The 19,901-nt window shown below is 45.9% G+C and overlaps 1 protein-coding gene across 2 annotated transcripts in view; it reads left to right on the plus strand.

Moving 5' to 3' along the window:
- The window catches only part of LOC138521870 (carnitine O-acetyltransferase-like), a 136,186-nt gene that overhangs the window by 94,012 nt on the left and 22,273 nt on the right, over window positions 1–19,901 (plus strand). For both annotated transcript variants that reach the window (XM_069635021.1, XM_069635022.1), the window contains exons 6-7: window positions 7,584–7,758; window positions 8,744–8,922. In XM_069635021.1, the coding sequence (XP_069491122.1) occupies window positions 7,584–7,758; window positions 8,744–8,922 (354 nt within the window). The remainder of the gene's footprint in view (window positions 1–7,583; window positions 7,759–8,743; window positions 8,923–19,901) is intronic.

Genomic DNA, 19,901 nt, shown 5'->3' on the forward strand with positions numbered 1-19,901 from the left:
ACCACTAGAGGCTGAGCATAAAATCTGAGGAACAGAACTCTCCTTTTCATTACTTGAAAATGTTCCCTCTGCCACCCAATCACTCTGTCCACAAAAAGGGTATTTTACGGTTGTCTGGTCTTTTCAGTGTCTCTTGGGACATGGGTTTCTCTACGCTTTGCAGCATGCAACACTGCCTCAAAGCGATGGGAAGTAAATGTAAGGCAGCATTGCAGCGCTATATATAAAAAAAAGTAAATAATTCCATATTCTGGAAGCTATGGTTTCTTTCAGAGGATCCCAGATGCAGCCAGCTTCCTCTTTTCATCAAAGCACTTCCCTTTTATGAGGGTGCCCCCCCCTTCCCTTGCCCTTTTTTTCACCTCTACAAATTCCTGTTGGGTCGGTCACTAGCTCCTCCGCTGCACCTATTGCACACTTGTTCTTTTCTTATGCCATTTTCTAGAGAAGTTTGGCTTGTTTTCATGTGTGTATGTGTATATACGTCTATATATTTCTGAGGCTTGTGGAGCTGCTTAGAATCACATGCTTTGCATAGGCCGACATGTAGTGGAAGTTGTGCAGTATTGCACATGACCTTTTTGAAGTTCGAAAAAGGGACTTCGACAGGGCGTGACTGTAATGCTCTCCCTAGTGTGACGTATCATGTTCCCAAGATCCCTCGCGCATCGAGGTCCCTCAGATTGTTTTTTTCGCCATCATGGCAAGTTGTTATTTCGCAGTATTTGTAGCTGTGAGCTACTTTCAGAGTTAATCTCAGTTAAACCTCTCTTGTTGTTTGCGTTTGGCGCACTAATTCGATGGCTGATCCAGGGAGCATCTCAACGGCTGATTCCAGCTTCCGAAACGGGCGTCTGTTCCAACGACCGGCTTCGGCCTACATCTGGCTTTGGCCTAACCAGTAGGGAGAGTGGGGGGACTGATTGTTTCTTTACTTGGAGAATGCATACCCCCATTTCCTGGCCCTACTACCTTTATCTTGCTGCTTCTGTGTCCACCTTTCACTATAGAGCACACTCCCTTTAAGTTCGCACATCCATCCCTTTCTACCCCCTCCCTTACCAGAGCAGTCAACCCAGGGGTAGAGAAGACATTCAAGCCTTCACCATCTGATCCCCTCTACATCGAAGGCCATGTCAAGCCGGATTCCCCAGGGGTTACCACCGAGAGCTGGTGTGCCACTCCCCACCTCTGATGCGCCTCCCAACAAGGAGTGCAAAACACTATACACGCTTGGTAAGCAAATCACTACTTCTGCTGCGTACCTAAAACGAATAGCAAACACTACCTTGCTCTCCAGCTATAGCAGCACTCAGTGGGATGACGTTGTGAAACATCTCGACTCATACCAGAACCGGCTCGTTCACACCTCCTTAAAATGGCCACAGAGGGCAAACAAGTGTCCCAAAACATCCTGAAATATTTCCTGGATTCGGCGCATACTTCAGGAAGAGTAATTGCGGAGGGAATCCTCCTAAAATGGCACTCTTGGCACTGAGACTCTGGGTTCAAGCCAGAGACACAAGCAGCCCTTATCGACATGCCCATTGAGGAGGGGCTCCTTTTTGATAAAGCAGTAGATGATCGGCTGTAAACCACAAAGAAAGTGCATGAAATCATTAAGACCCCTGGTCAAATCTCTAACAAACCCATCATACAGAAGGGGGTATTCAACACACGCCAAAATTTCCAGGAGCAAGGATTCAGCAGGTTAGGCCAACCCGGCGCGAGCATGCCTACTACCTCCCTTCTACAGTCCGAAGGCCCATTCGTCCTACCAGTACCAGCAGCGTGGGTTTCGCCGCGGGAAAGGACGCAGCAGAGCTGCAGCCTTTATGGGCACAGCAGCTCCTACCTCAAAATGGCCACCCAATCCATGTTCCCTCCCATGCGTCCCCAGTCGGGGGTCTCATAACACTCTTTGCCTAGCAATGTGAGGGAATAACGTCAGACCGCTGGGTTCTGGACACAGTGGCCAAAGAATACTTAGCTTAGTGGTGTTCCTAGAAACACCTTGCCACCAGCCACCTTGAATACAAAGAATGTCCTCACCTCAACATCCTGCAGGAGAAAATCTAAATTGTACTCCAGAAAGGAGCCATTGAACTGGTGCCATTCCTGGAACAAAATCAAGTTATCTATTCGATGAAAGGAACAAACTCTTGAAATGTAGTTGGTTGTTGTATTCAGAGAGGCAAGAAGTTAAATCTATATTGCATGCAAGTGAAAACCATTAAAAGAATTATGTTGGAAGCAGGAGGGGGCAGTTTGATAACAATAAAAATGAAATGGAGTTGGCTAGGCCTTTTTTCGGGGGCCTACTGAACTCCATTAACCCTGAGGATAATGCCTTATGGGTCAGGTTGTTGAATTCGTTGAAGAAAGAGCTAGCCAGTTACAACAGGCCTATAAAGGGCTTTGATAATAGATGACATACGCTATTATTGACTACATTATACTATCTAAATCCATGTTGGATGTCTGTAGTCCTTTCCAGGTAAAACACTCTGCTTTGAGTGACCACAACATGTTGGTAAATTAGTTTAAATGTGGCCAAATGTCCACATTCTAACCAAATCGACTTACTGACAAATTCTACCAGCAATCTGATTGGAAAGTTTACTAAAAAAGGCACTTCACTCGTTGCTAAATTAGAGCAATTTGTTTCCACCACTAACTCAATTAGTTTAAAATCGGCATGGTCGATCGAGAATTTTGAGTTTATTTGGGAAAAGGAAATGCCCAAGCCCCTAGCTTTCTAAAATCATGTCGCGTCCATAGGTTTGATAAAGAGGTTTGGATGAAAAAGAAAATACTGCGCAAGCAACTTCGATTATTAAGGCTGTATTATATCTGTAGTGAAACGTATATAAGAAACAAACTCTCACCCAATCTTACAAACATTAGATCCGATCCTACAGATACATGATGGGCCCAAAGGATGGTGAGTCTATGTTAAAAACGTTGATAGAAAAGGATACACACAACTTCTGGTTGTAAATAAATGGACTAGACAGTCCACAATTAGACCTACAGAGCAATAGTGTGGGTGAAGGCAGATGGTACACATATTGGAGCAAAATAAATGGCAACGCACATCATGCGCTAAATTCATTTAGTGGCCTAGAATTGGACTCTTGGGACTTGCACTTTGAGATAGAGGACATCGAACGATTAATCTCTGAAAGCTTCCGAATTTAGTGCTTCTGGTCCCAATGGTCTATATAATGCCATATTAAAATCAAATAAAGACTTATGGTCCATTTATTACACTCTAAGATATTATCAGTCAACATAATATTCTGAAAACATGGAAGGAATCCATCATCACCCCCATTTATAAAAAAAGGCGAATGGGCAGACCCCATGAACTATAGACCAATAGCACTTTTCGATCCAGATAGTAAAACATTTGCATCTATAGTACTAGAACACCTGGAAAAATGGGCTCTGGAGAGAGGTTTATTTATCAAAATTCCAGACCGGTTTCAGGAACAACATTAAATGGGTTAATTATTTCAGTCCTGATGGGTAAAATAATGGCGAGTAAGAATTGGCCTTATGCTTCATTATAAGTAGCAGTGATTGATTTTTGAAAAGCGTTCAACATAGTGGACATGGCGGAAATTGGGGAATTCCTTAAACCCTTCTCCCCATATTGGAACTCATTCACCATGAAACCTTGATATTAATTAGACTCGCTATCAAAGGCACTTTGTCGAACCCAATATCAATTACAAGGGACTTCAAAATAATCTGTAATTGGAACTTTGGGCCCATTGTTTATTTTGTAAGGAATATCAAAAGGGATTCTGATCACTATCCCTTCTGTTGGACACATTAATTCCGATCCAGATTGGCCATAATGTACTTTTACAATAACACAATCCCTTAATGACAAGCCTCTTGGACTCTAAAAGGTGTTTAATCCAGAGTACTCTAAAGTCAGATGTCCATTGTTTGGCGATTTTCTAATAAAAATATATTAAAAAGGTGACATTTGGGAGAGACCCAGGGGTCCGACGTTCCGGTAATGGGAGCCCCATGCTTGGTCCTTCTGGTAATTCTGCAAATGAGACGACAAACCCACTTCCAATTTCACATTGAATTCTCCAACAATGTAGGTGGAGTGTTTATAATTGTTGAGGGACCTGTGATTTCATTGATGTATTCCTCCAGTTCCTTGGTTACTGAGGTGTTCTACCAATTATATAGAAAATATTGGATTTCTTATTGTACAAGTGAATAAATACTATGTTTTTTGATTCAGGTCCACAATTATTCAAATCATAAATGTGAGCTGTTGAGACATAAGTTGCAAGGCTTTCCCAGACGTCTAACCCTGCTGGTCTTTGTGGCACTAACTTTAAACAAGGGTCGACTGTCCACTTACAGGAAGGGGCAGGAATTTTCCAGGTTTGCTGAAATAGCAATATGTCCTAGTCCTTTTATAAAGGAGCACCAGTTGGATTCACTAGGTTTTGTTTCCAGTCCCATGGAGTTCCAAGAGAGGAGGGAATTGGAGAAACCTGATACTAAATATCAGAAGGCTATTGATAAGGGTAAGACGTGGTGCACTCAGATTCAAGAAGCAATGACAACTAAGACCAACACAATTTAAACTGGCATTGAACAAACCTTGAATACACAGGCTCACAGACCCTCTGATACCCAAGTTCAATTTTAGGAGCATTTCAGAAGAAGAAATTCGCACCATCTTAGCTAAATTAAAGTCGTCTACCTGTAAAGGGGATCATTTTCCTGCCATGGCTATGAAGGCCTGTTCTGAGTTTGCCGATCATTTCCATTACTAGAATCGTGAACGCTTCATTCAAAGAGGGGAGGGTTCCCACGAGACTAAAGGGTTCCTATATCACCCCTTTGCTCTGCAAATTACCGGCCCATCTCTCTCCCCCTTCGTCCTCAACATATTGGATAGAGTGGCATACAAGCAACTCCTCTGTCACATAAAAGAACACTCCATCCTGAATGAAGGCCATCAGGTTTTCGTCCAGGTTTCAGCAATGAATCTGCTTTACTCAAATTAAAATCTAACATGACTAACATGAATGACAGCAAATCAAATGCTTCGATTTATCATCGGCATTTGATTTGGTGGCCTACACCCTCCTCTTGGAGAGAATCCAGAAGGTAGCGAACTTTAGTGAGCAACCAAGGGACTGGATTCAGTCTTTCGTAGGGATGAGGACCATTCAGGTCTGTAGTAAGCCGGCAAAAGCGGACCTTGTTTTTTTAGTTAGTTATGGTGTTCCGCAAGGGGCCTCGCTCTCACCGGTCCTTCACAACTTCTTTACAGTACCTTTCTTTCACATGCTAGAAGGCAAAAAGATTTGCTTCTCAAACTACGCTGACGATTCGCAATGTCTCATCCCCTTAAAAGGCATCTATGAGAAGGACGCCATAGCAGTGTCTGAGGTATATGACCTCCTACAGGAGTGGATGGACATGAACGGGATGACCTTGAATCATGGCAAGAAGAGTTTATGATTTTTGGCTCTAAACCTAGACTTGCTAAACTGGACTCGGAGTATAACACATTCCGCATAGCGGATCAGGACATCCCGACGAAGGAAAAGATAAAAATCTTAGGAGTGACACTTGAACAGGCCGGGAGTATGTCTGCTCAGGTCAGCAGCCTAGACCCAGCATCGGCCTACCATATTGGGCTGCTTTCACACATTCGTCCATTTCTATCCCAGAAAGGCTGCGAACGATTGCGCAAGCTATCATCTCAGCGAAAATTGATTATTGCAGCTCCCTCCTCATAGGAGTAGGTAAAACTGAAATTGCCAGACTAAAGTGGTGCAGAATAGCACCATCAGAACGGTCAAGGGTTTACGTAGGTTCGCTCATGTGTCGGAGGTGAGAAGAAAACTTCATTGGCTTCCCATTGTGGGGAGGATAGAGTTTAGGCTGCTCACTATCACCTCCATAAGTCTCTTAATGGATCTTTTTTCGCTTATATTTCTAAAAGATTAAAAAAATAAACTGGTGGTTCGCGCCTTGCGCTCAAATGATGGAAGAAAACCTGCACATTCCGAGAACATCATTGGAACTAGTAAGAAGGGGCGCCTTTTGGGCGATTGCCCCAGTAAAATGGAATGCCCTGCCTTCTCATCTGAGAAGTTGCCCAACTCTGGAGGCATTTGCACCGATTCAAATAAGGACAGGTGTGTAGACCTGCTATTTTAACTCCCAGCTACTGATTCTTCAGCGCTGTATGCCTCTGGGCCTCTATGGCTGTGCCTAATAAATAATGTGGTATATTAATGTAATGCACCTTTAATTGAAGGAAGCGCCCAAAACATGCCTACTCCAATTTAATAGTTGATCTAGGCAGGTGTGCAATACGTCTCGGGCCTCTCCTTTTTTTTTTTTTTTTTTTTTACAGCAAAATGATGAAAAAATGTGTTACTTGGTGCTGCATGATGCTTAACTGCAGCAATTGTGATCTTGAACGCACAACATTTCTGGGCTTTTCTATGTATGAGAAGAAAGGGTAAGCAATCGGCACTGGCAGGTTGAAGGAGTCGCTGAGGTGCAGACTTGTGCTTTTCTACAGAAAGATGTTGCTTGGCCAGGATCCCATATGCCCTCCAGAGAGGATGCCAGAGAAAAAACATATTGTTTAAGGAAAGCCACTGGTCTGTTCCCTTACATTTCTATACTGTCCCTCAGACAAAGTCGCTCTCAAATGAGTTAATACGGACATCCTTTATTTATAGCGCTCAAAGCTGTAGTACACTGCCGGGGAGAAGAAGCTACTCCAATAATGCGTCAGCGGGGTGATCGACCAATCAGTGCTGGTAAAGAGGCATTCTCACTTTGTAATAAACACTTGCTACTGTTTACCTTGATCTAAAAGGAGTAGCACTAAAAAAGCACTGGTCCCCGCGCAGGAATCCACTGCAACATAATCACATTTACCATACTCTTTTTATAATTGGGACCTCAAAATATAGAAACCTTTTTGTGTCTAGCAGGCCTTATCCAATGCAGTCAAAACAAAGTAAACGTAGAGTGAATGCATCCTTAGCAAAAACTTGGTGATTTGTGTTTCTCACAGAATGTGTGACATTGTAGAGCAATTTTTTCCATCATGCTGTTACCTTGGGGGGTGGAGGGGTTTTAAATACTTGTTCAATACCGTGATAACCGTGGTACACCGCCACCTTGATAGCAGGTTGTTATACCACTGCAAAATCAATATTGCATGCCTTTACTAGTGTAATAAATATCTATCAATTGTGCCTTCGGCCATTTAATTTGTAAGCAGTATGTGTGTCTGCATATTTGAAGTCCTGTTTATATGGATTGACAAAGCCAACCATTTTGGCTTGTGCATAGTTACTCTGTAGGCATTTACCAGAGTCTGCTATTGTATGCCTAGATACTCCCACCATTTTCCAGCTGTTGCCATCTGGCCAGGTAGCACCATTATGCCTACACAAAAGCCATAACATTTGGCTTTACCAATGCTTGTTGATGGTTGATAGTTTGTGTTTGTAGAAGTCTGGAGACCGCTAAGCTCCTTTTTATTTTTTGTTGATGCTTTGGCACAGTTTTTCCAGCTGGACGTGTATAACAGTGATGGAACGCCACTCACCGTCGATCAGATCCAGCTTCAGCTTCTGCAGATTCGCAATAACTCCTGGAAAACCGACAAGGAACCCCTTGGGGTGCTGACCAGTGACCATCGGCACACGTGGGGAGAGGCCTACAGCACCTTGATGAGGGGTAAGGCAGGACACGAAGGTGGACACTGTTGCCCTGGTTCATCTGAGCATTGTAGGCACACCCCTTGGTATAGCCGCCCAACATCTGAGGATCGGCCTATAACATGCCATGGAACCATAGGGAGCATAGCTAAACACATATGGTTGTGCATACAGCTTTCTGTGCAGAGGGTAAGAAGCAGTGGGTCATTCAACACCCAAAGACTAGTGTACAGCACCACTGTCCAAGTTAGGGGGTGGTGTGGCCCCCTAACACTTGAGACCAGACCTAAAACATCTCAAATGCAGTAAGTGTCTGGGACAGACAGCAGTTGGGGGGGGGGGGTGGGTTGGGGGGGACATTGTGGTGCTTGGGCCTATCGAACACCTGGTGCCAGGCCAACAAACTATGGTGAAGGGCAGGGATCACGGGGGTCAATCAGACCTACCACACTCAGTACAACGGTACGGTGAAACGGAAAACCTTGCCATCAACATCACGATCCATTGTCAAACGTCATTGCATTACATGGTAGGTGAGCATTGAGACTCCAGGTGCTGTGAGTCAGGAAGGAAGTGCCTCTTTGTGATTCCTTTGCTGGAATATGAAGTGCTGCTTTACAGTATTGGAGAGCATCGAGGGATATGTGTTCCATTTCTGGAACAGTAAATGGTGCAGCTGCTCGGGTTTGAGATTTGTTGGTGGAGCTTTTTTCTAGGTTCATTGCTATTTATCAGAGGTTTCACCGGTGTTGTGTGGTGCTGCTGCGCTGTAGCCAGATTTTCAATTTGTTGTTTTTCTGCTGATGGTGTGATTGAGGGGCTGCTGGGAGTAGGTAATGGTTGGCGTTCTGCCATGTTTTGTTGATGGGAGCAGAGTTTTATTAAGCTAGCTAATCTCACAGGTCATCCTCACTGAAGTGTCCCTTTGAAGCCAGAAGAGTATTTGTTATGAATGGTTATTGCTCTGCTTATTAATCCAGCTGATGTCTGTCTTTACATGGTAGACAAGCTGAATCGTGACTCGGTGCGTGCCATCCAGCGCAGTATCTTCACTGTGTGCCTAGATGCCTCAGTGCTCAAGTTGGCCGAGGGCAAGTACTCTAGCGGCACGGCAGCTCAGATGCTGCACGGTGGTGGCAGCTACGCCAACAGTGGCAACCGCTGGTTCGACAAGACTCTGCAGGTGAGTGAGGGGCCAGGATGGGTAGGAGCAATGGATTGGGGGTGGTGGGGAATGATTCGCGGGAGCAAGGGTTGATTTCTACCAAGCTTGGTGTGATTTTTGTCTCTGAACAGGCAGATGTGCATATTTCAAGCTGCTTTTGGATTGCTTTGCTATATCTTGTGCCTCTTATGATAACCGATGTGCTGCAATTCTGAAGGGGGTGGTGGGTGATGGTGTGTGTTTGTCTGTCTGTCTGTCTGTCTGTCTGTCTGTCTTAGGTTCTTCTAATTAGGATGCATCTATATAGCCAAGCATTTTTAAAGGCTTCATTAAAACAATCTTGCACGTTTTCGCTGAGTTTATTTCTAAAAATGTTCCCACCAGTCACTCTGCCGACTTGTCAACAGGTTAAAGATGTGTATAGCCCCCAAGAGACACAAATAGGTGCAGACCCTTGTGCAAATGCTTGAACAACAAGATATGGAAATCGAAGCGGCTATGTCGGCACTCTGTGCCAGTAGATACATTTGTGGCTGACCACATCCATCTATGCATACAATTTGTAAAATCTAAGACCTGTTTGAAATCCTACAACAAAGCTAATTAAATTGATGTAGATTGCAAAATAATTAAAACAAAAATTAGTTTTTAACTTGGCGCAATAGGCTATCTATTGACTGCGCAGTCTACCGATTATCTGGTATCGGGGAATATTATCCCCACCAATAATATCGCCTTATATATTGTCGTGGGGTAAGGCCATAGGCGCTATTATTGGTGGGGTTAATTTATGGGGTTAATGGGACGGGAGATTGTGGGGGTGTCCTCCGCTCCATAAAAAAAATTATGGGGGGTTGCAGGGGTGTCCCCCGCAGGTTCAATATTGCTGCAAAGAAGGCGATATTTTTGTATGCCAATATTTTTGCGGGGATATTAACACATGGAACCGATTATCCTGACTGTCCTTGCCTGCTGAGGGCATTAATCTGTGAAAGGATGGTTTCCAGAACTCCTTCTGAATACCAGTTTGTGTCCGTATACATTACCGCAGGTTCTTGGATGTCACTGTTGTTTGAAGTGCTGTGTTTTGGCAACTTGAGTTTCCACAACATCAACAAATCCTGTTTGCGTGATTGTGGTGGAGTTGTTAATCCTAGCTTGAAGACAGTGTCCTGGATTCGATACATGTTGTATTCAAGACTGGATTTATGGATAATCGCAATTTAAGGAATCTTATCGTAACTAGATTTCTAGTGGATTGCTTTCTCCCACAGAGTGCTCACCTCCGATATATACCCAGAGTCAGGTGATCGTCTGGTATCTTTCAGTCATGCTGAGGCATATCGCAGCACCGTGCCGGCTCGAATCGGCACCATAAACCCGTTGGTTCCCGGGAGCTATGCCGGGCTTATTCTATACAGAGCGCAGCACACCCCATTACCTCTGTTCCTTTTCATCGTTGTGTTCTGTTATGTTATACATTGTGTAAAGCGCAACATACGCCCAAAGGCATCTTGGCTAGCAGAACAAGGGCCAGACAAGGGATGAAGAGCAAACCTCAGAAAAGTAAGGTTTTCAGAGAACGACAGAACAGTAAATGATCCTAAGTAAACCGTGAGGGAGAGCGTTACAAAGCCTGACCACGGCAACAGAAATATCCTGGCCTCCAATCCGAGAGTATCTAAATCTGGGGACTTGGAAAAGGTGTGGCTCTTGTAAGCGCAAGTAGCGGCGTAGAACATAGGGGAGGAATTTAAGTTGTAAATATTCTGCCCCCCACCCCAGAAAGGGTTCGGTGAACTAAGCAGCAAGATTTAAATTGAAATTGCTTTGCTACAGGGAGCCAATGTAAGGAACTGAAGACCGGAGAAATAGGATTCCTAAAAAGAGTATCCGTAGCCAGCTGCGCAGCAGAGTTCTGTAAGATCTCAAGAGGCCTGATCAAATATCTGTCTGCGTAAAGTACAAGGAATTGCAGTAGTCCATATAACTCGGAAACAAGGCAGCAACCAGAGGGTCGCGCAGGCGGGCCGAATGGAAGATAAGGATTTTCTGAAGCATCTTCAGATGAAAATGACCCGACAGACCGACTGCGCCAATTTGCGCTGCCACGGAAAAAGATGCAGATAGTTTTGCGCCCAAGTGTTTAACCAGAGGCACTGGGGTGGGCAGAGGGCCTATGGTGGAAGGCAAGAAAGACTAGGTCCAAAGAGAAGCCCCTGAAGGCGGGACCATAACCATCACCTCAATTTCTTCCCATTCATCTTGAGACAGCTGTTGCTCCAGCATCCCACTGCCTCCAGACACGCACTCAAATGAGACATGATGTAATGAAGATTTAATCTGACATTAATTTGCGGATCATCAGAGTAAGGGTAGCATTGGAGGACGTGGAAGTGGATGCACGCAATTAGGGGCTGAACGTAGATGTTAAATAAAATCTGGGACAGGGCAGAGCCCTGAGGAACACGAGTCAGAAGTGCAGGAGCTGATCAAAAAGGTGGCAGGAAGAGAGACTGCACACGGTCGGTAAGAAAGGATTGGAACCAAGACAACGTTGTGGAAGAAAGGGATATGGGGCAAGTTCGTTGGAATCATCGGGTCCAATAAAGGTTTCTTAAGTAGAAGAATTGCTAAGACATGCTTAAGTGCCAAAAAGGCATCCCTCCCAAAGAACAAGAGGAGTTCGCCGCCAAGCCAACATTAGGGGCAATAGAAGGCATCTCCTTAAAGATATTTAGGGAGATGGCATCAACAGGTGAGGCAAACTTTATACTGTTAGTGTCCTGGATGATATCGGTAGATCTAAAAGAGAGAAAACAAGACTAAGAGTGGTTAGAAATCCAGCTGTCGATACAAGCCTGCTCCTCTTTAAGCCCGATCGAGAGATGGTTTCCTGGATATCCATGATTTTTTTGACAAAAGAAATTGGCCAGCGAATTACAGAGTGACTGCGAAGGAGGGGTCGGATTTTAAGAAGAAGAGTAGACAGAGAAACTTTCGGTTGATTAAGAGTATTTTCTAAACGATTAGTAAAGAAATTGCATTTAGCATCATGAATAGCTCTGTGGTAGGTAGTTGTGGCAAGACCTAAAAGTACCCAATCATTCAGACAATAGGAGATCCAATTACACTCAGCTTGCCTGTGCTTAAGGTGCAGCTGTTTCAGATCCTCATTAAACCATGGCTTGGAGGGATGGCCATGAATGTTAATGCTTTTCTGTGGAGCCAAAGAATCAGCTGTAGCATTGAAAATCTTTGTTAAGTAGCAAGATCTAAAACTGGAGAAGAAGCACATGAGTTACTGACATAAGATCAAATCTATGCACGACTGATAGGGCGCCAGCTACGTTAATACACACTATAGGTGAGGGACAAAAGTAAACAGCACTCAAATTCCAAGATAAAAGGAACTGTAAAATGATCTGACCAAGTCGCACCAAAAAAACTGAACTATCGTAGTGACTGAGACTTGAGAAAAGATGAGGTACAACAAGTTATCTAATTGATGAGTGGGTTCAGATACTAATTGCAAAAGACCTAAATCTGCCATAGCAGTGATAAGCTGGGAGGCTGCTCGATCAGTCGGGTCATTGGGCTTAAGACTGAAATATCCCTGTTAGAACATAATCCCTTCATCAGTGTTGCTTTCTTGTGCTTTATACCCCAAAGGCTTCTGGCATCAACCACTTCTGGAGCCTACACATTTGTGTCAACTTTCCAACATAGTTGTCGATAGGCCAACCATAGAACTGAGGATTGTGGATCGGGTCAGGCCCTGAATCCAGTTAATATCACCATTCCTCTTTGACAAAACAAAGTAGCCCATTCCAGCGGCAAGATGATTGTGAAAGGCTCTTCAAGAGGACTCTACACTTAAAAGGAGTAAATGGCTGCAGTTCGCCACAATTATTCTCTACTCCAGAGTTATCTGAGGATTTTAAAACCAAACTACTGCCATTTTATGTGAGGATGTCTGCTGGCACTTCTTCCTTGGCTGTTATATAATATGCATTTATAACGTATTATATACACAAGTGTTTCTAGGCACCACAAGACAATGGAGGGAAGACATAGGGAGGACAAGAGAAACGATCCTACTAGGCCTTGTCATTTGGATTGTGCAAGTGCGACAATAGAAGGGTTAGAGAGAGGTGAAGTACAATTGAGAGGAAAGGGAAACTGCGATCAGGGCAAGATGGCTCTGAGTAAATGCAGGAGGCAGGGGGGCTGCATGGGTTACAGTTACAGCCCCTAAGTGTGATGTAGGCCTGGAGGCAGTGCAAGGAAGACTGGTCGTGGAGGAGGCTGGTACCCAGTGAGACTTGAGGGAACCAAGCAATCAGTCGGCGCAGCAGACCGGTAAGTTAGAAAGGGAGAAGGCAGAAGAGAAAAGGAGGGTCTTGAGCTTCTTCCTGAACTTCAGGTGGTCTGGCTTAAGTCTGAGAGGGGCAGGGAGGCCGTTCGAGAGGGAGGCACATGCAGAGGAGAGCAATCTACACCCCCACTCTCTGCCTGGAGAAGCGTCTGACCCTCAGAGTTGGAGGTTGGAGGTAGCTGAGCAAAGGGATCTAGATGGAAGGTATTTTGCAAGAGTAGGATGTAGTGCGGGCCCCGTCCCCAGAAAGACATTTGGACAATGCAGAGGGTCTTGATCTTGATCCTTGCAGCCACCGGGAGCCAGTGGAGAGATTTCAGGGCTGGAGAGATACGGTCCCTGGCCTTGAGGCCAAGGATAAAACTTGCTGTCCTGTTCTTGATTAGTTGCAGGGGGCGAAGAGTAAAGGTAGTCAGATTGAGTAAGAGGCTGTTACAGTAGTCCAGCCTGGAGAGAACCAGGGCTCTGGAGATGGTGAGCTTTTGGGGGAATGTGAGGAAAGGTAGAATACCTCTGAGGAGGTGCAGCTGGAAGTGGGCTGTTTTGGCAAGGTCCGTGATGTGAGGACCGAAGGAGAGGGTGGCGTCGGAGATGACACCAGGGTTTTTGCGTCGCAGTAGGCAAGGGTAGAGAACCGAAGGAGGGTGGCCGGAGTGAGTGATGGAAAGTGGGAGCAGGGATCCCAATGAGTAGGACTTCAGGACTTTAGTCTTACTGGCATTAAGGTAAATATCGTTGGAGGCGCACCAATCCTGAATCTGGGATAGACAGTCAGGAATTGGCGAGGGAGGCAGGGAGGGAGAGGAGGCTTGGGGAAGCCTGAAAGAGAGCCGAGTGTCAGCCACATAACACTGAAAGTTAGAAGTGAAGGAGGAGATCAGATGGGCCAAAGGGTCCAGATGGACCTTGAAGAGCCAAGGTGAGGGGGTGGAGCCCTGGGGGACATCACATGTGGCAAGCGGTGGTGGAGAGAAATGACCCAAGTTGTACCTGGGAGGGGCGGTCCAGGAGGAAGGTCAGCCATGCCAGGGTCTGGTTCGTGATCACCAGGTTTACATGGAGTCTGTTGATGAGGGTGGAGTGATTGACCATGTTAAAAGCAGAGGAAAGGTCCAGGAGGATGAGGACCAAGGTAGAGCTGGAGTCGAGGTTAGAGAGCAGATCATCACAGATGTTCAGGAGAGCAGTTTCCATGCCCATGGCTGCTCTGAAGCCAGACTGATGGTCATGAAGAGGCAGCCACCAGATTCAGTGTGGAGCGCAAGCTGGGAGATGGCCAGCGTTTCCAGGAGTTTGCCCAGGAAAGGGGTGATAGAAATCGGGAGATAGGTTGCCAGAAATGTAGGGTCGGCAGAAGGCCTTTTTAGGAGGGGGTGCACAAGGCAGTGCTTGAAGAGAGAGGGGAAAGATCCAGTTGCGAAAGGGTGATTGCAGAAATCAGCCAAGGCTGGAGCAAGGGTGGCAGTGTGGTCCTTGAGGGCTCTGAAAGAGCAGGGAGCACCTGTTTGGATGACCCTTTCATGGATCTGACTGGTCTAGAGACACAGTCGGTTGTTGTCAGAGTGAAGGAAGAGGAGAGGAAGAGGCTGCCAAAGGGAGCCTGGGAGAGGAAGAGGAAAGAGAGGACAAGATGTCTTGAGTTTTAGCAATGAAATGAGAGGCCAGAGCCATACAGAGGGCCTGGATGGAACAGGAGAGGTGGAGACTGCAGTAGGGTTCGCCATCTCCTTGCAGATTTTAAAGAGTTTGTCCGTGTTAGAGGCCGCAGAGAGGCGGTCTTGGATATGAACCCTCTTCTTGGAGAGGACAGAGTCTGTATGGAGCAGGCGGCAGGCCAGTTTGTCAGAAGATGCACACAAAGCCCTCCACTTCCTCACAGCCACCCCGCATTTGTGTTTCAGGGTGGCTGAGTCGTACGAAGACTTGCACTTGGAGGGAGGCTTCAGATGGATTCTCATGACAGGGGAAAGTATGTCCAGGGTGTTGGTGATAGAAAGATGCCGGTACAGGCGGAGCACCCTGGCAGAAGCCAAATTATCCCTGTGGTGGAATGTCTGGTTGCTGCAGACTTCTACTGGAATCTCCTAGAAGCCAGGGCGTAAGGACCTGTCCCAGCGAGGAGGGAGAGTAACCCTACTCCAAATAAGAATCCCAAATAAAGACTCCACTCCCCTCCAGGCAGAGACTGCTTATTGGTTGTGTCCCTTAATGTATCCCCAAGGAAATGTGATTCAGGAGCTGCAGTAGGGAAAACATAATATGTCCAGTTCTAATAAATTAGAACGTGCGCTGGTACTCCCTCTCCCCAAGACAAGTGACTAGAAAGAGGGTATATGGCTTATCCTGAATCGCTCGCAAACCTCCAGAGGGACAGAATCTGTATTCCTCCTCCAGTTAATGCACTCAGAAGGCAGGATTTACACATAAGAGGAGCATGTTATAATTCAAGTGGACATGCAAGAGCAGAGTAGTGAGCTTCAGGGTTACCTAAGTAGCAAAGAATCAAATCATAAGAGAAAATAAAGATCGAATTGCCTAACAATGAAGGATAGAAGCAAGGAATCTTGTTAGTCTTTACAGGATTCAGGAACTTTGTTAGCATGAACTAGGGTCACGGGCTGCTGTCATCCTCTGGTAACCGATTGCAAGACACGGTTCCTTCTGTGTTTTTTGCTTTTTGTGATTTCGATGTGGCCCATAGGGGCCATCATTACCTGCCATCTTGTGTTGGGCTGGTACGAGGACCGGATACCCCAACTCATTGCCAGGACGTATCCATTGGTCCATCTTGGTTGCCACAACTGACTTGGTTCAAGATTAGGTCAGTGGGGAGGGGCCTACGGTTCCTAACATGGATAAAGAATTGTTGAAGAAACACCAGTGTGCAGAGGTTCCCATCTATACATCCCACACTGGAGCGCTTGGTGGTGCAAGCTACCGTGGCAGGGACTGAAATCCTCTACTTTTTCCCACCTGACTGGGAGAGTGAAAAACCTGATACGATGAGCAGTAAGGTCTTTGCCTCCGTCAGTCTGGTCCTACTTTCAGTCAATGCAACATTTGCCTTGGCTAAATGCACATGTTTTATGGAGTGTGGTCACTGAGGCGGGGGATTATTAAAGGTTTGAACTCCTTTGTGGAAGATTTCCAAGCTTTCAAAGATTTCGTCTGACAATACGATCTTGCGTGGACACCACTGATTGTGTGGCCAAATCTATGGGCATGGGCTCTGCATTCTGGTGACATTTCTGGTTAAGGACCAATTGGGTACGCCCCAGGTGTTCAATAATACTCCTCTGTATGCCTTTTCACAATGCCAATCTTTCTTGGACTAAGGCCACTGAGTCCCTAAAGAATCATGGAATCTGAGGTTAGGTTAGGGCCTTTTAAGATGTGGCCCCCATCGTCCCCCCCATCCCCCTGATAACCCCTGCAGCCCCCCAGACCCTTCACCATCATTCCTACCCACCTCTGGTTCATTGGTGCAGTTCAGTTCATGACATCTGCTTTGCAAAGGCCCTTCCTCCTAAGAACAGAATACCAAACCACAAATAGATGCTAAACATTTTAAACAACCAGTCTTTCTGGCCTGGGTCTTCCTGCATCCACAAGTCTCATGGCATCCTACATGTTTGCATTTTCCTTCTTCTGGTGGCTCTGCTGTAAATGGAGATCGCTCCAGTGGCTATTGTGTTATCCATGGTCTCAGTTCTTGGGCAGGATGATGGATCTTCTTAAGATCTCAAATAGTGTGTTGCAAGATTTACTCTGGTGGATGCCACGAGCCATGTTTAGGTTGCGCGCCTCTAGCAATTTTGGCATCAGATGACTCTAGTCACAGATGCCTCTGTGAAGGGGAGGGGCCTCACCTGAACTACCTCAGTGAGCACGATTTGCGTTCCCCCATGGGGACAAACCTCCACCTGAACCTTATTGACCTGCCAGCATTTGGGTTAGCCCGAGCTGCATTCCTCCCCTCGTTTCAGGGGAAATGTGTCCTGCACGCAGGAGACAACACAGTGGTGGTGCACTACTTCAACTAACTTCATGGTGTATGGTCGCTGTCCGTTGTAGGGACGCAATTCTGATATTTCGCAGCCCACCTCTCTGGCTGGGTTTCCCATGAATGGGAATTGAGCCAGGAGATCTTAGAAGACATCTTCAACCCTTGGAATGTTCCTGCAAGTGGATCTCCTCCTCTTCCCACGTCGACAGTAGGTGCACATTTTTCTGCTCTGGGGAAATTACTCAAAAGGTTACTCGGGGGTGCATTGATTGTGGATTGGAACTACAATCTTCTCTGTGCATTCCCACTGTCTGTAGTCCCCGCCCTAGTTACCAGCCGATTGAGGAGCCTCTGGCGGACCATGATTCTGATTGCCTTGGATTGGGCGGGGAGGGCTTAGTACCTGGAACTTCTGAACTTGGCCATATGTCCTCCCTGGCACCTCCCAGCAAAGGTGAACCTTCTTCCCCAGTTGGGGAGGGGGCAGAAGAGTACACCATCATGAAGTCCATACCCTCAACCTTCAAGCATAGCTGCTGAGATGCTCTGGTCTAAGGAGCGGAACCTTTTGGAAGATGTACTGGATGTACTCTTTTCCGCCAGGAGGCCCACCCCACATAATGTTATGCCTGCAGATGGTGTATGCTTTAGGCTTGATGTCAGAAAGAGGGATCTAGGTACTTTGCTTTGTCCTACGGCCACTCTTCTGGGCATTTGCCAAACCTGGCTGGTCTTGCTAGGATGCCTGTTTTGGTTGTGCTGTTCTGCAGAGTTTTCTGTTTTTAGGTGAGGATCCCCCTCTTCTCCCTCCTGTAGATTCGGTGCTATTTTGGGCGTCCGGCTTAGATGTGGAATCCAAGTGGAAGTGATTGTTGAAGTAGATTTTCCTTTTTGTGTGAAACTCTATCCACCTGTGAGTTCCCCCAGTAATATTTGCTGGGCCACTCGATTTTTGACTAGTTCTCCTGAGAGAGTGGTTACTATGATTTTGGGAACCCTTTTTACCTCTTTTTGGTATTTCTTTTTGGAGTCCTGCTTTCCTGGCATCTACATTTCACTAATGCAGCACACAGTGCTTTGTTTGCAGTGTTGCCGAGAGCTCCTATAGATTCCACTTTAGTATGTATTTATTTATTTTCCCTTGCTTAACCCATTGTTACCAAAGAAGGGGTTTTAGCCTACCTGTATGCAAGATCAGCACATCCCACCTTATTTGGAGTGCGGAGGGGATCCCAATGTATCGCTTTTCTCACCTCTCTTGGTGGCACTGTCCATTTTTGCACGACTTGTTGTGGACTTTTGTCATAGGCTGTCTTTGCAGCTGCGGTAGGGGACACACGTGTCATGTTTACTCAAAATGTTGGCTTTACTTGCCTGAACCAGATGACCTGTCCTTTCTGATGTCTTCTTCTACCTTTCTGGGTGGGGGAGGATTCTCTGTTTCCTTTGTCTTCGATGGTCTTCCTAAGGACCAATTGGGTATGCCCCAGGTGTGACTGGCAGGACAGGAAGTGCAGCAGGTTGCCGAAACTCCCCTGGTTGTTGTCTTGAAGTGTGGTTGACTGAAACCAGAGTGGGAGGTTGGATGTCCCCATTGGACAACCCCACCCCCCACCCAGGTTTGAATGGTGCCTGGGCTCATGATTGTTGGGCTCAGATGGTATTCTGGATAAACTCCAAGGTCCTGAAACTGAGAGTCGATCACTGGAACAGAAGATTCTGAAGAATCCCAAAGGAGGACATCGCCAGAGCATGCTGAGTAACCGCTGCTGACCCAACCTCAACTTCTAAGCGATAGAGAAAATACGAACTTGGACTGGTGGGCCTTACCATCCCCAAGACTAACTGCATTTTACGCCATCCCTGGAAGAGCTGCTACCTCCACGGCCTGCAATGCACCAATACCAGGGGACCTGTGCTGCATCGATGTGCATCATCGACCAAAGCGCAAACTCACCTGAAACTTTGTTGGCTCCTTCTAAAACTACAGTGACTCAAGCCAGCTCCCCAAAGTCCCCTCGCCTGAGACTGTTGGAATTTTACTAAAGATCACCTACGGTAGGACAAGAGAAGACTTGCTCTTAGATGTGCATGTTTCCTATTCTTAGGTTTGGCCTGAACTACCCAAAAGGTTTGGTAGCAATGGACGAGCAGCCAGGCTTGGTCTAGGATGGAGAAGGGCTGTAGGTAAGTACAAAACTTAGGGCACACCTATAGTCAAGAATACATTTGTACACAGAAATACTAATATGGTTATTTTAAATACTAAAGCAACAAGCCCAATTTTAGAATCCCAGGTAAGTAAACTTATTCACATATATACAGTAAGACAATTAATGGTAGACTTTAGATGAATACAGGTAAGTAGTCAAGAGTAGCATTCAGGTTTAGCAAATCAATTCTTGTAACCAATATTAAGTAACCCAACATAGATACTGGTAAGTACTATAAGGCAGCCTACACTTTAAAAGTCCAACCCTATCTGGGGATAAGGGTCTTTGACTCAGAGGAGGCACTGGGGAACCAGGGCCCCTGAATGGCAAAACAAAGGAAAGCAGATGCCGTCAAGATGTTAAAATGGACGGTTTCATCTGTGTTGCAGGTAAGTAAAAT

The sequence above is a fragment of the Ambystoma mexicanum genome, chromosome 13 (genome assembly GCF_040938575.1).
Source record: "Ambystoma mexicanum isolate Mex_15411 chromosome 13, UKY_AmexF1_1, whole genome shotgun sequence".
In the NCBI taxonomy this organism is placed as follows: Eukaryota; Metazoa; Chordata; class Amphibia; order Caudata; family Ambystomatidae; genus Ambystoma; species Ambystoma mexicanum.